Source organism: Aethalodelphis obliquidens, unplaced genomic scaffold, assembly GCF_003676395.1.
Source record: "Aethalodelphis obliquidens isolate GAN/ISIS:26980383/991018 unplaced genomic scaffold, ASM367639v1 scaffold58, whole genome shotgun sequence".
Lineage (NCBI taxonomy): Eukaryota > Metazoa > Chordata > Mammalia > Artiodactyla > Delphinidae > Aethalodelphis > Aethalodelphis obliquidens.
Window position 1 is genome coordinate 4016032 of NW_020838002.1, and position 17910 is coordinate 4033941.

Consider the following 17910-nt stretch of genomic DNA (forward strand, 5'->3'; position numbering starts at 1 on the left):
GCTGTCACTTTCTTGAAATTGTTAATATTTTTTTTTTAACAAAGGGCTTCGCATTTTCATTTTGTACTGCCCCCTTCCCCCAGTTGATTATATCCCAAATGAACTGACTGACATTCTGGCATAATTCAGGCTAGGGTATAGTCAGCCTACCTAGAATAAGCAGAAGTTAAAGAGATAAGGCAAAAGGCAAATTCAGATCTCCTGAGAACAGTCAGGTTGTACGAAATAAGATCAAGCAAAAATTCTTATTTCTTACATGACGCCTAAGACTCTAAGTACTCTAGACCCTGCCTACTTCTCTCTAACTTCATCTCCTCTCTCTCCCCATTCGTCATGCTCCAGTCACACTTATTTTGTTCTGTAAACATCCCAAATTTTTTGCTGCCTTGAGATGTTCTCTGCCTGGAATACTTGGTACCTCAGTTTTTTTCCCTCAGTTTTTCTCCTGGCTGACCTATTATTTGGATCTTAGATGGAACTCTAGTACCCAGTCTAAATTAGCTCTCCTTTGTCCAGTCACATATGATCATATCACCTTTCAGTATCTGAAATCTAGTTCATGTTGTTTCCATTTTTGTTATTTTTCTCCCAGCGCTAGCATGTAGATGCCATAAAAGCAGAGGCCTTGTCTTTTTTGGCATAATATCATAAGTATTTAGCACAGTGCGTGAACATGATTGTACTGAGCCGGTGATTGGCAAGCAGAAGGCAGTCAGGTAGTCTAAGGAAACTTGTGAGAGCAGTGAGCTGTTGGTCTCATGAAGATCTTTCAAGACGCCCAGAAAAAAAAAAAAAAAAAGAAGCAGCCCAGGACTCCTTCTTTGAAGCAGTTTTCCGTTGTTTCCCACTGGGTTGTGCTGTGGGTTACAAGCAGATGCTATTCATCCACCTCCAAGACAAATGAGTAGCATTCCTGACCTGCTTAGATTCTTGAAAATCTAAGAAAAAAATGTACCACCAGGGGGAATATTGCCTTTGGGTACAGAATCAAGAAGATAGTAAAATAACCCTTTGACCGATTTTTTATATCTTGATTTCCTGAAACTTTCATGCCATTTTAAAAGATCAGTTAAAGTCTAGCCCAGGGAAGGGAGTCATACCTGATTTTTGCCGATGTTCTTAAACAACCCTAGGATTATATAAATAGCTAATGCTGTCTTGAAGAATTTCTGCTGTCATAAGGTGTACAAGTTGTCACAGTTCCTAAACACTGTCATTTTCTTATATGTGTGTTTCTTCAAGTATAATACTGAATCTATAGGTCTAACTTTACAATAAGCGATACTGACATTTTTAATATTAGTTCCAGTGAATTTATAAATATGAGGCATTTCTAATTTGTCAGTCACAGAATTCAGACAGATAACTTATTGGGTAGCCCTCCTTCTCCCTTAAAATGACCTTAATGTAAAATTTCACTGTTTCCTAAGAAAAAGCCTCCTTGTTCTCCTTTTTTTCTTTTTTTTTCCCTTTCTAATGACATAAGCATAAGCTGTCACACTCAGTAATGAACTAAAGTTCCCCAGTCACTTGATTGAAATAATCTGGTGAGTCTTCAAAGACATTTAGATGTATATGACTCGATAGCTTCTGACAAAGCACCTTTCTCATGTGCTTTTTAAGATGATGATGGGAATGATGATGATGATAATGATGATGATGGAGGAGGTGGAAGAGGAGGGAGAGGGGAGAGACTGTTTGGGTTTAGTATTAAGTCAATAAATCTCTCCTCCACTGTCACAACACCTGTCCTTTGTCTCTTCTGTTTACCATTTCACTTTAGAGGAACAACTAAAAGACACTAGAGTTCCTTGGCAACATAGCTTGTTAAGAACTTTGAATTAGATATAAGAATACTTTGTCGGGCTTCCCTGGTGGCGCAGTGGTTGAGAGTCCGCCTGCTGATGCAGGGGACACGGGTTTGTGCCCCGGTCCGGGAAGATCCCACATGCCGCGGAGCGGCTGGGCCCGTGAGCCATGGCCACTGAGCCTGCGTGTCCGGAGTCTGTGCTCCGTAACGGGAGAGACCACAACAGTGAGAGGCCCGCGTACCGCAAAAAATAATAATAATAATAAAAATAAATAAATAAATAAAAATACTTTGTCAAGGGAGGATGAGAATTAGGTTCTTGCTTATAAAGCTCTTATGAGTCTATTCTAGAGTTATTATTTTAATCTTTGTAATGATAACTCAGTAAGTCTTCTAATTAATTAATTGTCTATAAGCTGTGAGTATGTGTATATGTATTGAAGCGTTAAATAAGATGCACTTGGATATAAACCAACATATTGCAGTTACACAATTTTCAACTAAAATGTAATATATGAATTGGGCCTGTTTTTCCTTCAACTAGTTTACTAGTAACACTAAAAAATAAAGACATTAAATCATGTGATAGAATTGGGGTGAAAGAGATTGTTTTCTAGAAGATTTTACTAAGTTTTCCCAAAACAGTTTTTATCCTTTCAAAATAATAGGTGTTTTAAAAGGCATTAAGTTAATAGAAAAAATATCAAAATGCCTAGGAATTAAATAAATAAGAAATGTGCAAGACCCATATGAAGACACTTTAGAACACTGCAGAAGGTCACAAAAGAAGACTTGAACAAAAGGAAAGATATGCCAAGTACTGTGACAGGAAAAATCAAAAAGATAGATACCAGAGCTTCCTCAATCAATTTGCAAATTTAACGTGATTCCCAACAATTAGCTTTTTTTAAAAAAAACAAGGAGATTTAGATGTTAATGTGTAAAAATAACCAAAAATAGCCAGGAAACTTGGATGAAAAAGAGCAGTGAGGGGGGTATTGTCCTTACCAGATATGAAAACATATTATAGAGCGTCTATGATTAAAATAAAATAGTGTTGGTACATAAATATGTAGAATAACAAATGGGCCAGAATAAAAAAGTACAGTAGTAGACCCAAGTACTTATGAGATCTGGTGTATGATAAAGGTTGCATCTCAAATCACATTTAATAAATGTGGTTAAGACAACTGAGTGATCTTCTTGGGGGAGAAAATAAGAGTTGGATCTATACCTTATACTGTAGGTGGTTTCCAAATGGATCAAAGATTTTAGAATGAAACTGTAAGAAAATATGAGAGTTCTTTGTAACTTTGTGGAGTCGGCAAGGACTTTCATTTGACTTAAACCAAAAATCATAAAAGAAAAGATAAATTTAGCCACAAACTTTTGCATAACCAAAAAAAAAAAATCTAAGAACAAAAGGAGGAAGATATACTTACAATTCTTAGTGCAGACAGAGGAATAATCTCCCTAGGATTTATGAACTAGAAAATAGACAGTAAAAAGCTAACAATGAATAGGAAAATTGGCAAAAGATAGGAAAACACAGTTCACATAAAAGGTTCTGAAAGCATAAAAAAAAAATGCTCAGCCTCACTCAGACTACATTAAGATACCATTTTCATCAATATGACTGTCAAAATCCAAGTAATGTAGTATACCATGTTGGTGAGGATTTGGAATACCAGGCACTATTATTGTTGGAGGCACTATTATTGATGGAATTGTAAATAGTACAACCCTGATGGAGAGCAGTTTGGCATTTTCTGTCAAAATAGCAAGTGTGTATAAACTCTGATTTTTGTAAATTTATCTTACAGATAGATTTGTACATGTGTAATGTGACCTATATATAAAGATTTCATTATAGCAATAGCAAAAAAAGTGAAACAATTTAAATATCTATCAATAAGGGAATAAATAAATATGGTCCATCCATAAAATGGAATACTATACAGCTGTGAAAATAAATTAGTATGCTATGTAAAAATATGAAAAGAATTCCAAGTTATACATTAAGTTAAAGAAAAAAAGAAACAGGTTGCACAGTAGTGCATATAGTATGCAGGGCTACCACACACTCCAGAGTACCTGTTCACATCAGAGTCTGTATGACCCATACAAACCCTCAGGATTGTACAGTGTACAACCTGAACAGCTGGGTGCTTTGTGCCTGATTGTAGCTACTTTCTGCATCAAAAAAATGTAAAGGAATCAGAATATTTATTTATATTTGTTTATTTGTATATAAAAGAACTAAAAGGATTCACAAGAAACTAAAACAGTAGGTACCTAAGTGTGGAAATGGTGTGGAGCTGGATAGGACAGAGATATGCATCCATAATATATAACCACATTGGAATGTATTAACTATTATTTAAATTTTAAAAATATAATGTTTCATATGGCATTATTATAGTTTAATCAAGTTAACACTTACTATCATTTCTGTCAGATGTTTTTATCCCTTTCCCTTTTATATTCTCTATTTTTGGTCTGGTAAAAGAACTAGTTTTAGAAAATACTGAATGTCGTGTCTCTGAGAACATAAATTATTAAGTCTGTTATTCAGACATCATGTGCATGATAGGCAGATTTTTATCTGATGAGATTTTTAATTGTATGGAATGAAAACTTCTAATGCAGTCATAAGAGAGTTGTGTATCAAAGTAAAGCTCTACTTTAAGTTTTCCAGAATAGAGTCAGCTTATAAAACAAAATATTTTCCCCCACTGTCTCTGTTTCCACTGTCTCTGTTTTTGCTGACCTAACCTTTTCCCCCTATGAGTCAGCAACCTAGAAAAACAAAATATTTTCCTTGAATAGTCGTATTTTTAGTAAAATAATAGAATATTTTCTTTGTGTCATTCATTAATACTGTGAAGTTGGGGGATTGGGGTGGATGTGTAACATTACTAGAACTCCTATCAATTGAGGACCTTGCTCGCTTGTATAAAGGAAGGAGTAGGAAACAAGCAAAGGAGAGGGAAGGAAAAGGCATTTTATGATTTTTAAGGATATGATAATGGATACCTTGTTCATGTGGAGAGGAAAATAAAAGGCTGATGTTTGAATGGATAAGATTAAACCCATTTCATTATTGTAAAGAAGTTTAATCAGTAGTATCATCTTCATAGGGACTTCCCTGGCGGTCCAGTGGTTAAGTCTCCATGCTTCCACTGCAGGGGGCACGGGTTCAATCCCTGGTTGGGGCACTAAGATCCTGCATGCTGCGTGACACAGCCAAAAAAAAAAAAAAAAAAAAATAGTATCATCTTCATAGAAGAGAGACAGCATTAATTAACACTCTCTTATCCTACTTTGTTGGAGGATGACATTTTTCCACATAAATTAATTTTCCAGTGTCCTGTAGCAGAAAAAGCTTGTGTTTGAAGCCAGGCAGAACTGGATTCAAATTCCACTTTATAACTGTTTAGCACTGTGGCCATGAGCAAGTCACATAGCTTCTCCATTAACTGATTTTCTCTTATGTAAAATGGGTTAATATTACCTGCCTTTTGGGGCTCCTCTGAGGATAAAATCCTCTAGTATGATGCCTGGCTGTGTTGCTGTTTCATGACGACTCCTCCGTTCTGGGTTAGATGGCCTTCCTCCATGCCCCCAGCACCCTGCGAATACCACTGTCAGAGCACTTAGCACACTCCTGATGTCTGTTTATTTGACTGTCTCTGGGGAGAGACTCTTTTCTTTTTATCTCACCTCCAGCACTTAGGACAATGACAGGTATGTTAGGTGAATGAAATAATTTAAAAACTGAAATTTCATTTTAATAGTTTGAAGTAGAAAAAAAATTAAATGACACTATATGGAATCTATTATAGAATTTAACAATGACATATCCATTATACTTGGATATGTTCCATGACCTGGGGACCCAGTGCCCAGCTAAGACAAATCACTACTGCATGGGGATCTTACTCACTTTGGTAACACTGTGAAGACAGCCCAGTTTTTTACATCTCCCTTAATCCTCATGGCAACCCTTTTAGCTAGGTGTTATTATTCCTACCTTAATATGAAGAGATGCCAGGAGGTTAGGTAACTCTTCTAAGGCTGTATGGCTAGCATATAGCGGTATTGCCATTTGAACTCAGCTTTGTTTTACTTAAAGCTAATGGATTTTTCATGATATTAAATAAGATAAATACATTTGAAATACTTAGCACAGTGTGTGACACATGGTGCCAATAGATGGTAGTTGCTATTATTATTGTTATATCAAAATTTCCTCACTGAAGGTTTGGGAATCTGCTCCATTCTGCTATATTATTAAAGCAGTCTATAATGAACTTATAAAAACTTACTTTTAGAATTGAACTCTCTTCTACCGCTGCATTAGTCTTGTGGACCACTGCAGCAGCTCTTTACTCTGAGTCATTACTCTGTCAAGCCCTAGGATTGTAAGCTCTTCCCTCAAGTTTCCCCTCCTTCCCCCATGGGGTACTGAGTAACCTTCTTGCTTCCTGGCCATCAGACTCTTGCTGCTGACAGCGCTTGGTGGCTTCATTTCCCTGCTACTGTTGATCTGTGTGCTCCCACTGTTTCTGTTGCTTGCTACCACAGGGGCTGTGAAAGTTGAAGCAGGGTTTTAACACCCAGACCAGTGATACAATTCTGTGTTAGGATCCCAGAAGGTTTTAGGCTCTTTCTTCAGAGTCCATTTAATTTATTGACAGAAGAATCTAGGATTTCTCTCACATAAGTAGTTGGAGAAGAGATGGGATAATCCCCTTGATTTTAGTTCTCCACCTCAGTTTCACTGTCCCTAGTACTTTGGGTTCCTGAGTCCCCAACCTCTCTGGGATTCTACAAGATATGTTCCTCAACATCTCTAGCTGTTTTTTAGGCCAGAATTTTGCCATGAATCAGTTATGGTGTGCTGAGTTAGTGATTGCCCCTCAGCTTCTTAGAGGTATAGCATGCCACCTCTGTTTACCCCAGTACACCATACAAGTATTACCATTTTCTATATGTGTGCTCAAACTTAAAAGTGTTTACAAAGCCTTTCCCTAGCTTTCAGCTTCTTCAGGCCTCCTTTATCAATTATCGTCCTACCATCTATTTTTTGTCTTCCAGAAATTTTGAAACTTTTCATCTCATGGCTCTTCTTTCATTTTTTCTCTAACATTATGAGTTTATACTGTTTGTAACCCTTTACTCTTATATTAGTGGGCTCTTGGAGGAAAAGAAGATACATGCCAAGGTCAAGCTGCCATTTTTAACTGAAAATTGGATTTTTAAAAAAATTTAACTTTACTAGGGTATAATTGATTTATAACAAACAGCACATATTTATAGTGAGACAGTTTGGTGAGTTTTGACATGTGTATCCGTTTGTAAAACCATCACTACTACCTACTGTACCTTTGAAGAAACTGATGCTTGGAGAAGCCTAGAAGCTCAAATTGGAATGCAGTCTGTCTGATGTCAAGTTCCATGCTGTGGGCTCTGAAGCCCGAGTTCTAGTTGGGAAAAAAACCATTGACTATTTCTCATTTGTATAGGGAAAGTACACAATCTCTCTGAATCTAGCTACTCATTGCTTTAATAAGAGAGCTGTGCTAAATGATCCTAAGGTCTTTTTCAACTTCAGGTTTCTATACTTTATGTTTTTTATACAGAAGTGGTAAATCTGTTCAAATACAGTTTTTAAATTAAATGAAACTGCACTATTCTCTATAATTTTCACAGTGGAGCTATATGAGACATTAAAATAATATTTTTTTCTTTTTATAGGAAAGTATTTAAGAAGCTCATGGAGTAATATGAGTCAGAGTAATATAGGATCTGCAGGAAGTCCCTCAAGATAGTTGGTGAGACAGTAGGAATTTGTGTTTTCTTCGAAGTGTATTGTATAATTATTTTGCAGACATTCTGACTGTAAAATTCCTAGCCTTGTGCTCACAAGAGACATTTTCCTCAGTCTTTTATTATTATGTGTTTTTTAAGCTTAGTAACGGTGGAAGCTATAATAGTTACCTAAAGCTTAACTGTATTCTTCACTTCTGCTAGAATATACAGATTTTTATATAGCTATAGATATTAATAATGATATAGATATAGTCCTATAGCTCTATCTAGCTTTCTATCTACAGAACTGCCTTTACATTTCTCAGATATTATCAGCAATGACTAAAATGCCATAGCTCAATATATATAAAATGCATCTATCATCTATACACAGGGACATATTGTTTACATGCCAAGTATATGTAATGTTTTTATGCACAGTTAAAATCAAATTTGACTGTTCTAAGACATGACAGTTTATTTTCTACTTCTCCAATCTTAGGAAAAGAAGAATTTATAGACTCTTCGTCAAGATCTTCATTTATACAGCTGTTAAATCCAAGGCTACAGTAGTGGTGAAACCATGAATAAAAATACATCTGCTGTAGTATCATCCGGTCTACTTGAAAAGTAATTGCTAAATTAAATTTAATATGTTTGAACTATCATAGTTTAAAATATGTAGAATACTAATGAACATTTGGTGGAAAGTTTTATACAGCTACGTACCTGTGGTCTAAGATAGTGGTAATGAAAAGGTTGATCAGAGCTTTCTGTGTAAATCAGGGTAAAGGATAATTATGCATTCTCTTTTAGAATTATTTATATAGACTGCTTTTTAAAAATTTGATCTGATTTTTTAAATACCTAAAATATTTTATAATTCCAGTATAAAAATAACAATGTTAAGATTAACATTTGCTGACTAACAAACCAGCTCAAAATACCTTGAAACAAGCAAGCATTTATTCTTCCTCATGATTCTGTGAACAGTTCTTCTGGGCTGCACCAGATCACGTAGGGTGGCCTCATTGACATGCTCTGGGGCCTCATCTAGGAAGGCTGGATAGCTGAAGTCTCTTTCAACTTGGCATCTCATCTTCCAAGCAGCTAGCTCAGACTTTTTCACGTGGTGGTAGAATGGTTCCCAGCAACAAAACACAAGTGTTTTTCAAATGTCTGTTTTCCTCACATTTGCTTATGCACCATTGGCTAAAGCAATTTAGATAACTAAGTCCAAATTCAAGGTCTAGAGTTACAGACTTTACTTTTTAATGGAAGGAACAGTAAAGTCACATTCCTGGGGGCATGCAGACAGAGACGAGAAGAATTGGCCGTTTTGCAAACATGTAACACACATATAACAAGGTATATTTGGAGAAGTCCTGCTTTCAGTCTTGTCTTTCACTCTGTGCCTTCATTCCTCCTATAAATAGCCATCTTTATTCTTAGTTCTTTTTCAGTGTTTCTTTTTGCATAAGCAAATACATATCCATATAAATATATATGCATGTGATATATATATGTGTGTATATAATTATATTTTTCTCAAAGTTATTATTTATTCTGTATATAGTTCCACTGTATAGACATTCTTCTACTCTTGCTTACATAGTAAACAAGTATTCACCAGCCCTTTGACTCAGGTTTGAAGATCTTCCCTGAAGAAGGGTGTCAGGTTAGTTAAACTCAAGTTATCTTTCCCTGATGCCTCCTCCTGGGAGCAGTGGAAAGCTCCAGTCTCATAGAGATATAAGCCAGCCCCAGCTGTTGGTAGGTGAAGAGCTCTGTCTACAGAGCTCCATGCATTGATGTTGAACAGTTTTACTCTGTGTGACAGCACAGAGTTTTATCCAACTACTTAGGGCAAAATCAAGTTCATGAGGAAGTAGCATATGACCAAGGCAAAATGTTCCAAAACACCCAGGATTCAGCTCCCAGGCTCCACTTGCCAGTGCATTCTTAACAAAAAGGTAGCATATTATATATAGTGTTTTGACCAGACTTTTTTTTAACTTAAAATTATATCCTGGTGATCACTTCATATCAATTTATAAAGATCTTCCTTGTACCTTGTTGTAACATGTATAGTATTCTGTTCTTAATATACCATAGTTTATTCATCCAGTACCTTATTGATGGACATTTGAATTGTTTGCTATTTTTGGTGATCATAAATTATGCCAAATGACGAACCTAGTATACAAGTCATTTGTATTTCTTGCCAGAGTATCTTTGGGAAAGGTTCCTAGAAAGGGGATTGTTGGATCAGAAGGTAAAGTTAGAGACTTCCAAATCCCCTCTTTAGGGGTTATGCCATTTTGCATTACCACCAACAATGTAAAAGAGTACCTCTTTCCTGAAGCCTTGTCTTATATTGTGAAAGTTCTAAATTTACATTGATCTGATAGGTGAAAAGCAGTGTCTCTGCCTGGTTTTTTTTGTTTGTTTGTTTTGTTTTGTGTTTTTTTTTTTTTTGCGGTACGCGGGCCTCTCACTGTTGTGGCTTCTCCCATTGTGGAGCACAGGCTCCGGACGCACAGGCTCAGCGGCCATGGCTCACGGGCCTAGCCGCTCCGCGGCATATGGGATCTTCCCGGATCGGGGCACGAACCCGTGTACCCTGCATTGGCCGGCGGACTCTCAACCACTGCGCCACCTGGGAAGCCCAGCAGAACTATTTTTAATAGACAAAAAAAAAAAAAAGAAAAAAGGAAGTCATATAAATTCTTAACAATGAGGGAATTTTAAAGTAAGGTCCTAGCAAGTAAATACACTGCTGTGTTAATAATAGATACTGTGTGTTGGGATTAGAAAAGGAGGGATCCGTTACTGAAATAACATATGCTGGAGATCGTGTGTGTCCCCATTGAAGGAAATTGACATTTAGAGGGTTTAAGAGGTTATTGGAGGTGCTTAATGAGGACCTTTGTCCCCTTTCTTCATCTTGCCCTTTTCTAGGCTTCACCCCTTTACGTCCTTGCAGTCTAAATCTCCTGTCAAGAATGGACTGAGGTTCTGAAATCTGACTGTAGAACATTTTCTGCCTTTTTTCCTAGCTAATTGACTATTACCCTAGTATCCCCAGATAGGCCCTCCAACCCTAGAGCTGAATTCAATATAATGCAACCCTAAAGGATGTGCTATATAAAGGGCAAAATATTCAAAAACAGGGAGTTTTGTAAGTTTTTAAAAAATTTTTAATTTCTTTCATTCTACTTTTTTATGATTTAACTTTTGAATACAAGTCTTCTTAAAGATATAGTCAGAACTTCTATGGCAGAAGTTAAGAAAATTTTTTTAAAGCTATAATCATATGTAAGATATGAAGTAACTCTTTTAAAGAGCGGTTTCCGTGTTTTGGCACGTTTGAAGACAGCTGGAAGTCCTATATTCAACAATGGCATTAATGCACCAGTGAAGTAGACCTTAGACCATACTTTGTCTCTGGAGTTAGACAGACTGCCCTCACATTGTTGTTCTCCAGCTTCGTAACCTTGGGCCACCAAGTTAACCTGCCCAGATTTGGGTTCTTTTAGAAAAATGAGGGTAATCATCATAGGGATTTTATAAATATTAGTTGAACGGCCTAATGTATGTATATTGCTTAGCACAACACCCACTACACCATAAGTAAGCAGACGGCCCTGAGCTTCATTTCATGCTTTATTCAAGTTCTCTTGGACCAGTAAAAGTGTCTGCTCTGACCAGTGTTTAGAAACAACTGAGGTGAAGGGGGGAGAGTACCTTTTGCAGAATTCTTTTAACAGTTCCTTCTTTTCTAATGGCATCACTTTTATGTCTGGCAGAAATTGCAGCTGGAGCAAATGATTTGTACCAGGAAAATACTCTTTCTAAATTGAAAAGATAAACTGCATTTTTTGAGATTCAAATGAAGGTCATTTTGCTTTAAGTGGCCAAAAACATGTCTTTTAAAGTCACTTACCTAATTCATTAAAATATTTTGTTTTGGAATCCTTCAGTGTAGTCAAAATAATCAGTTAAAACTAAGTCTCTTCAGTCACCTTTAATAAATCTTTAATGTTGTTTAAATAATATTTTTAAAGTATTTTCTACTCCAAAGAAATAAGCATTATTGCAGTAATTTCTTGTACTGTTTGGCTGTTTTATAGAAAAACTAAAATTAGAGCTAAGAAAATTCATTTGATTGCTTTTGTGTGATCATACTTTTTAAAATGTCGTTGCTAGTGTGTACTGAGTATTCCGAGTTGTCTAGTTCTAAGAATTTGATTTACCAAACAGTTTAAAGAAAAAGTAGGTGCCCATCTCTAGGCTAACCTGTGCATGCTACTTTACTTTATCTTAGAGATCCTGCCTTTCAGATGATTACAGTTACCAAGGAGACAGGCCTTGGTCTGAAGATCCTAGGAGGAATTAACCGGAATGAAGGTCCCTTGGTATATATTCAGGAAATCATGCCTGGAGGAGACTGTTATAAGGTAAAAATGAAAATAAAAATAACCCTTCACCTAAAAGACAAAACCACTAGTGATGAGGTGTGTTTTCCTATATCATCAGGAAAATTTTTAATTTCTTTTTTGTGATGGTGTATACATCTAGGAAGTAGAAAGAATTAACATTTTGACTAATAAGACAGAGAAACATTTAAGCATGCATTAAGCTAAGGAAAAATAATCTCAAATTTTACTTTTTTTTTTTAACTTTTTATTTTATATTGGATTATAACCGATTAACAATGTTGTGATAGTTTCAGGTGCACAGCAAAGCAACTTAGCCCTACAAGTACATGTATCCATTCTCCCCCAGACTCCCCTCCCATCCAGGCTGCCACATAACATTGAGCAGAGTTCTCTGTGCTTTAAATATAGTAGTGTGTACATGTCAATCCCAAACCCCTTAACTATAACTTCCCTCCACGCTTCTCCCCTGTAACCATAAGTTCATTCTCTTAAGTCTATGAGTCTGTTTCTCTTTTGTAAATATGTTCATTTGTATCATTTCTTTTTAGTTTCCACAAATAAGCAATATCACAAGATATTTCTCTTTCTTTTTCTGACTTACTTCACTCAGTATGACAATCTCTATGTCCATCCATGTTGCTGCAAATGACATTATTTCATTCTTTTTTATGACTGAGTAATATTCCATTGTATATATGTATCACATCTTCTTTATCCGTTCCTCTGTCGATGGACATGTAGGTTGCTTCCATGTCTTGGCTATTGTAAACAGTACTGCAATGAACATTGGGGTGCATGTATCCTTTCCGACCATGTTTTTCTCCAGATATATGCTCAAGAGTGGGATTGCAGTGTCATATGTTAGCTCTGTTTTTAGTTTTTTAAGGAACCTCCATAATGTTCTCTATAGTGGCTGTACCATTTTACATTCCCACCAGCAGTGTAGGAGGGTTCCCTTCTCTCCACGCCCTCTCCAGCATTTATTGTTCGTGGATTTTTGATGATAGCCATTTCGACTGGTGTGAGGTGATATCTCACTAGTTTTGATTTGCATTTCTCTAATCATTAGTGATGCTGAACATTTTTTCATGTGCCTCTTGGCCATTCGTATGTCTTCCTTGGAAAAATGTCTGTTTAGGTCTTCTGCCCATTTTTTGATTGGGTTGTTTGTTTTGATGATATTAAGCCACATGGGCTGTTTATAGATTTTGGAGGCTAATCCCTTGTCAGTCACATCATTTGCAAGTATTTTCTCCCACTCTGTAGGTTGTCTTTTCATTTTGGTTATGGTTTCCTTTGCTGTGCAGAAGCTTTTGAGTTTAATTAGGTGCCATTTGTTTATTTTTGTTCTTATTTCCATTTTTCAGGGAGACAGATTGGAAAATATATTGCTGCGATTTATGTCAGAGAGTGTCCTGCCTATGTTTTCCTCTAGGACTTTTATAGTGTCCAGTCTTACGTTTAGGTCTTTAAAACATTTTGAGCTTATTTTTGTGTATAGTGTTAAAGAATGATCTAATTTCATTTTTTTTACATGTAGCTGTCCAGCTTTCCCAACACCATTTGTTGAAGAGAATGTCTTTCCACCATTGTATTGTCTTGCCTCCTTTCTCATAGATTCATTGACCATAGATGCATGGGTTTATTTCTGGGCTTTCTATCCTGTTCCATTGATCTATAGTTCTACTTTTGTGCCAGTACCATACTGTTTTGATTACTATAGCTTTTTAGTATAGTCTGAAGTCAGGGAGCCTGACTCCTCCAGCTCCATTTTTCTTTCTCAAGATTGCTTTGGCTTTTCGGGGTCTTTTGTGTCTCCATACAAATTTTAACATTTTTTGTTCTAGTTCTGTGAAAAATGACATTGGTAATTTGATAAGAATTGCATTGAATCTGTAGAAGTATAGTCATTTTGACAATATTGATTCTTCCAATCCAAGAACATGGTATATCTTTCCATCTGTTCGTGTCATCTGTGATTTCTTTCATCAGCGTCTTATAGTTTTTGGAGTGCCAGTCTTTTGTCTCCTTAGGCAGGTTTATTCCTAGGTATTTTATTCTTTTTGATGCAATGGTAAATGGGATTGTTTCTTGAATTTCTCTTTCTGATCTTTCATTATTAGTGTATAGAAATGCAACAGATTTCTGTGTGTTAATTTTGTAGCCTGCAAATTTACCAAATTCATTGGTGAGCTGTAGTAGTTTTCTGGTAATGTCTTTAGGATTTTCTATGTATCTGCAAACAGTGACATTTTCACTTCTTATTTTCCAATTTGGATTCCTTTTATTTCTTTTTCTTCTCTGATTGCTGTAGCTAGGACTTCCAAAACTATGTTGGATAAAAGTGGTGAGGGTGGGCATCCTTGCCTTATTCCTGATCTTAGAGGAGATGATTTCAACTTTTCACCATTGAGTATGATGCTTGATGTGGGTTTGTCATATATGGTCTTTGTTATTTTGAGGTAGGTTCCCTCTATGCCCACTTTCTGGAAAGTTTTTATCATAAATCGGTGTTGAATTTTGTCAAAAGTTTTTTCTGCATCTATTGAGGTGATCGTATGGTTTTTATTCTTTACTGTGTTGGTGTAGTGTATGATGCTGATTGATTTGCGGATATTGAAAAATCCTTGCATTCCTGGGATAAATCCCACTTGATCATTGTGTATGATCCTTTTAATGTATTGTTGGATTCGAATTGCTACTCTTTTGTTGAGGATTTTTGTGTCTATGTTCATCCGTGATATTGGCCTGTAATTTTCTCTTTTAATGGTATCTTTGTCTTGTTTTGGTATCAGGGTGATGATGATCTCATAGAATGAATTCAGGAGTTTTCCTTCCTCTGCCATTTTTTTGGAAGAGTTTCAGAAGGATAGATGTTAGCTCTTCTGTAAATGTTTGATAGACTTTGCCCATGAAGCCATCAGGTCCTGCACTTTTGTTTGTTGGGAGTTTTTTAATTACAGTTTCAATTTCAGTGCTTGTGATTGGTCTCTTCATATTTTCTAATTCTTCCTGGATCAGTCTTGGGAGACTGTACCTTTCTAAGAATTTGTCCATTTCTTACAGGTTGTCCATATTATTGGCATACTGTTGCATATAGTAGTCTCTTATGATCCTTTGTATTTCTGTGGTGTCAGTTATAACTTCTCTGTTTTTATTTCTAATTTTGTTAATTTGAGTCCTCTCTCTTTTTTCTTGAGTCTGGCTAAAGGTTTATCAATTTTGTTTATCTTTCCAAACAGCCAGCTTTTAGTTTCATTGATCTTTGCTATTGTCTTCTTTCTTTATTTATTTCTGATCTGATCATTATGATTCCTACTCTGATCTTTATGACTTCTTTCCTTCTACTAACTTTCGGTTTTGTTTGTTGTTCTTTCTCTAGTTGCTTTAGGTATAAGGTAGGTTGTTTATTTGAGATTTTTCTTGTTTCCTGAGGTAAGACTGTATTGTTATAAACTTTCCTCTTAGAACTGCTTTGGCTGTATCCCATAGGTTTTAGATCATTGTGCTTTCATTTCCATTTGTCTCTAGGTATTTTTTGATTTCCTCTTTGATTTCTTCAGTGATCCATTAGTTGTTTAGTAGCATATTGTTTAGCCTTCATGTGTTTGTGTTTTTTATAGTTTTTTGTTCTTGTAGCTTATTTCTAATTTCGTAGCATTGTGGTCAGAAAAGATTCTTGATATGATTTCAGTTTTCTTAAATTTACAGAGGCTTACTTTGTGGCCGAGGATGTGGTCAATCTTGGAGAATGTTCCGTGTACACTTGAGAAGCATGTGTATTCTTCTGCTTTTGGGTAGAGTGCTCTATAAATATCAATTAAGTCCATCTGGTCTAACGTATCATTTAAGACCTGTGTTTCTTTATTGATTTTCTGTCTGGATGATCTGTCTGTTGATGAAAGTGGGGTGTTAAAGCCCCCCACTATTATTGTGTTACTGTCAATTACTCCCTTTGTGGCTGTTAGTATTTGCCTTATATATTGAAGTGCTCCTATGTTGGGTGTATATATGTTTACAATTGCTATATCTTCTTCTTGGATTGATCCCTTGATTGTTATGTAGTGTCCTTCTTTGTCTCTTATAGCAGTCTTTATTTTTAAGTCTATTTTTATGGATATGAGTAGTGCTACTCCAACTTTCTTTTGATTTCCATTTGCATGGAATACCTTCTTCCATCCCCTCACTTTCAGTCTGTATGTGTCCCTAGGTCTGAAGTGGATCTCTTGTAGACAGCATATATACGGGTCTTGTTTTTGTATCCATTCAGCCAGTCTGTGTCTTTTGGCACATTTAATCCATTTACATTTAAGGTAATTATTGATATGTGTGTTCCTATTGCCATTTTCTTAATTGTTTTGGGTTTGTTTTTGTAGGTCTTTTTTCTTTTCTTTCTCTTTTGTTTTCTTCTGATGATCATATTTAGTGTTGTTTGGTTGTTTTTTTCTTTTTGTGTGTGTATCTATTGTAGTTTCTGGGTTTGCTGTTCCCATGAGGTTTTGATATAGTAGTCTATATATGTACAAGTTGTTTTATGTTGCTAGTCTTTTCCCTGCCTAGAGGAATTCCTTTAGCATTTGTTGCAAAGCTGGTCTGGTGGTGCTGAATTCTCTTAGCTTTTGCTTGTCTGTAAAACTTTTGATTTCTCCATCGAATCTGAATGAGAGCCTTGCTGGGTAGAGTATTCTTGGTTGTAGGTTCTTCCCTTTCATCACTAAATATATCGTGCCACTCCCTTCTGGCTTGCAGAGTTTCTGCTGAGAAATCAGCTGTTAACCTTATGAGAGTTTCCTTATATGTTATTTGTCGTTTTTCCCTTGTTGCTTTTAATAATTTTGCATCTTTAGTTTTTGTCAATTTGATTACTATGTGTCTCGACCTGTTTCTCCTTGGGTTTATCCTACCTGGGACTCTCTGTGCTTCCTGGACTTTGGTGACTATTTCCTTTCCCATGTTTGGGAAGTTTTCAACTATAATCTCTTCAAATATTTTCTCAGGTCCTTTCTCTCTCTCTTTTCCTTCCAGGACCCCTATAATCCAATGTTGGTGCATTTAATGTTGTCCCAGAGGTCTCTTAGGCTGCCTTCATTTCTTTTCTTTCTTTTTTCCATATTCTGTTCCACAGCAGTGATTTCCACCATTCTGTCTTCCAGATCACTTATCCATTCTTCTGCCTCTGTTATTCTGCTATTGATTCCTTCTAGTGTATTTTTCATTTCAGTTATTGCATTGTTCATCTCTGTTCGTTTGTTCTTTAATTCTTCTATGTCTTTGTTAAACATTTCTTGCATCTTCTTGATCCTTGCCTCCATTCTTTTTCTGAGGTCCTAGATCATCTTCATTACCATTATTCTGAATTCTTTTTCTGGAAGGTTGCCTATATCCACTTCATTTAGTTGTTTCTCTGGGGTTTTATCTTGTTCCTTCATCTGGGACATAATCCTCTGCCTTTTCATTTTGTTTATCTTTCTGTGACTGTGGTTTTTGTTCCACAGGCTGCAGGATTGTAGTTCTTCTTGCTTCTGCTGTCTGCCCTCTGGTGGATGAGTCTATCTAAGGGGCTTATGCAAGCTTCCTGATGGGAGGGACTGGTGGTGTGTAGAGCTGCGTGTTGCTCTGGTGGGTACAGCTCAGTAAAACTTTAATCCACTTGTCAGCTGATGGGTGGGGCTGTGTCCCCTCCCTGTTGGTTGTTTGGCCTGAGGAGACCAAGCACTGGAGCCTACAGGCTCTATTTTGGGGCTAATGGCAGACTCCAGGAGGGCTCATGCCCATGAGTACTTCCCAGAACTTCTGCTGCCAGTGTCCTTGTCCCCGTGGTGAGCCACCGCTGCCCCCTGCCTG

General features: G+C 36.4%; 1 protein-coding gene across 4 annotated transcripts in view; it reads left to right on the top strand.

Moving 5' to 3' along the window:
* Positions 1–17910, top strand: part of STXBP4 (syntaxin binding protein 4) — a 180713-nt gene that overhangs the window by 4074 nt on the left and 158729 nt on the right. For 3 of the 4 annotated variants that reach the window (XM_027087100.1, XM_027087103.1, XM_027087102.1), the window contains exons 2-4: positions 7571–7647; positions 8127–8254; positions 11952–12084. In XM_027087100.1, the coding sequence (XP_026942901.1) occupies positions 8208–8254; positions 11952–12084 (180 nt within the window). In that variant the 5' untranslated portion in view covers positions 7571–7647; positions 8127–8207. The remainder of the gene's footprint in view (positions 1–7570; positions 7648–8126; positions 8255–11951; positions 12085–17910) is intronic. The other variant, XM_027087101.1, reaches the window with a different exon arrangement.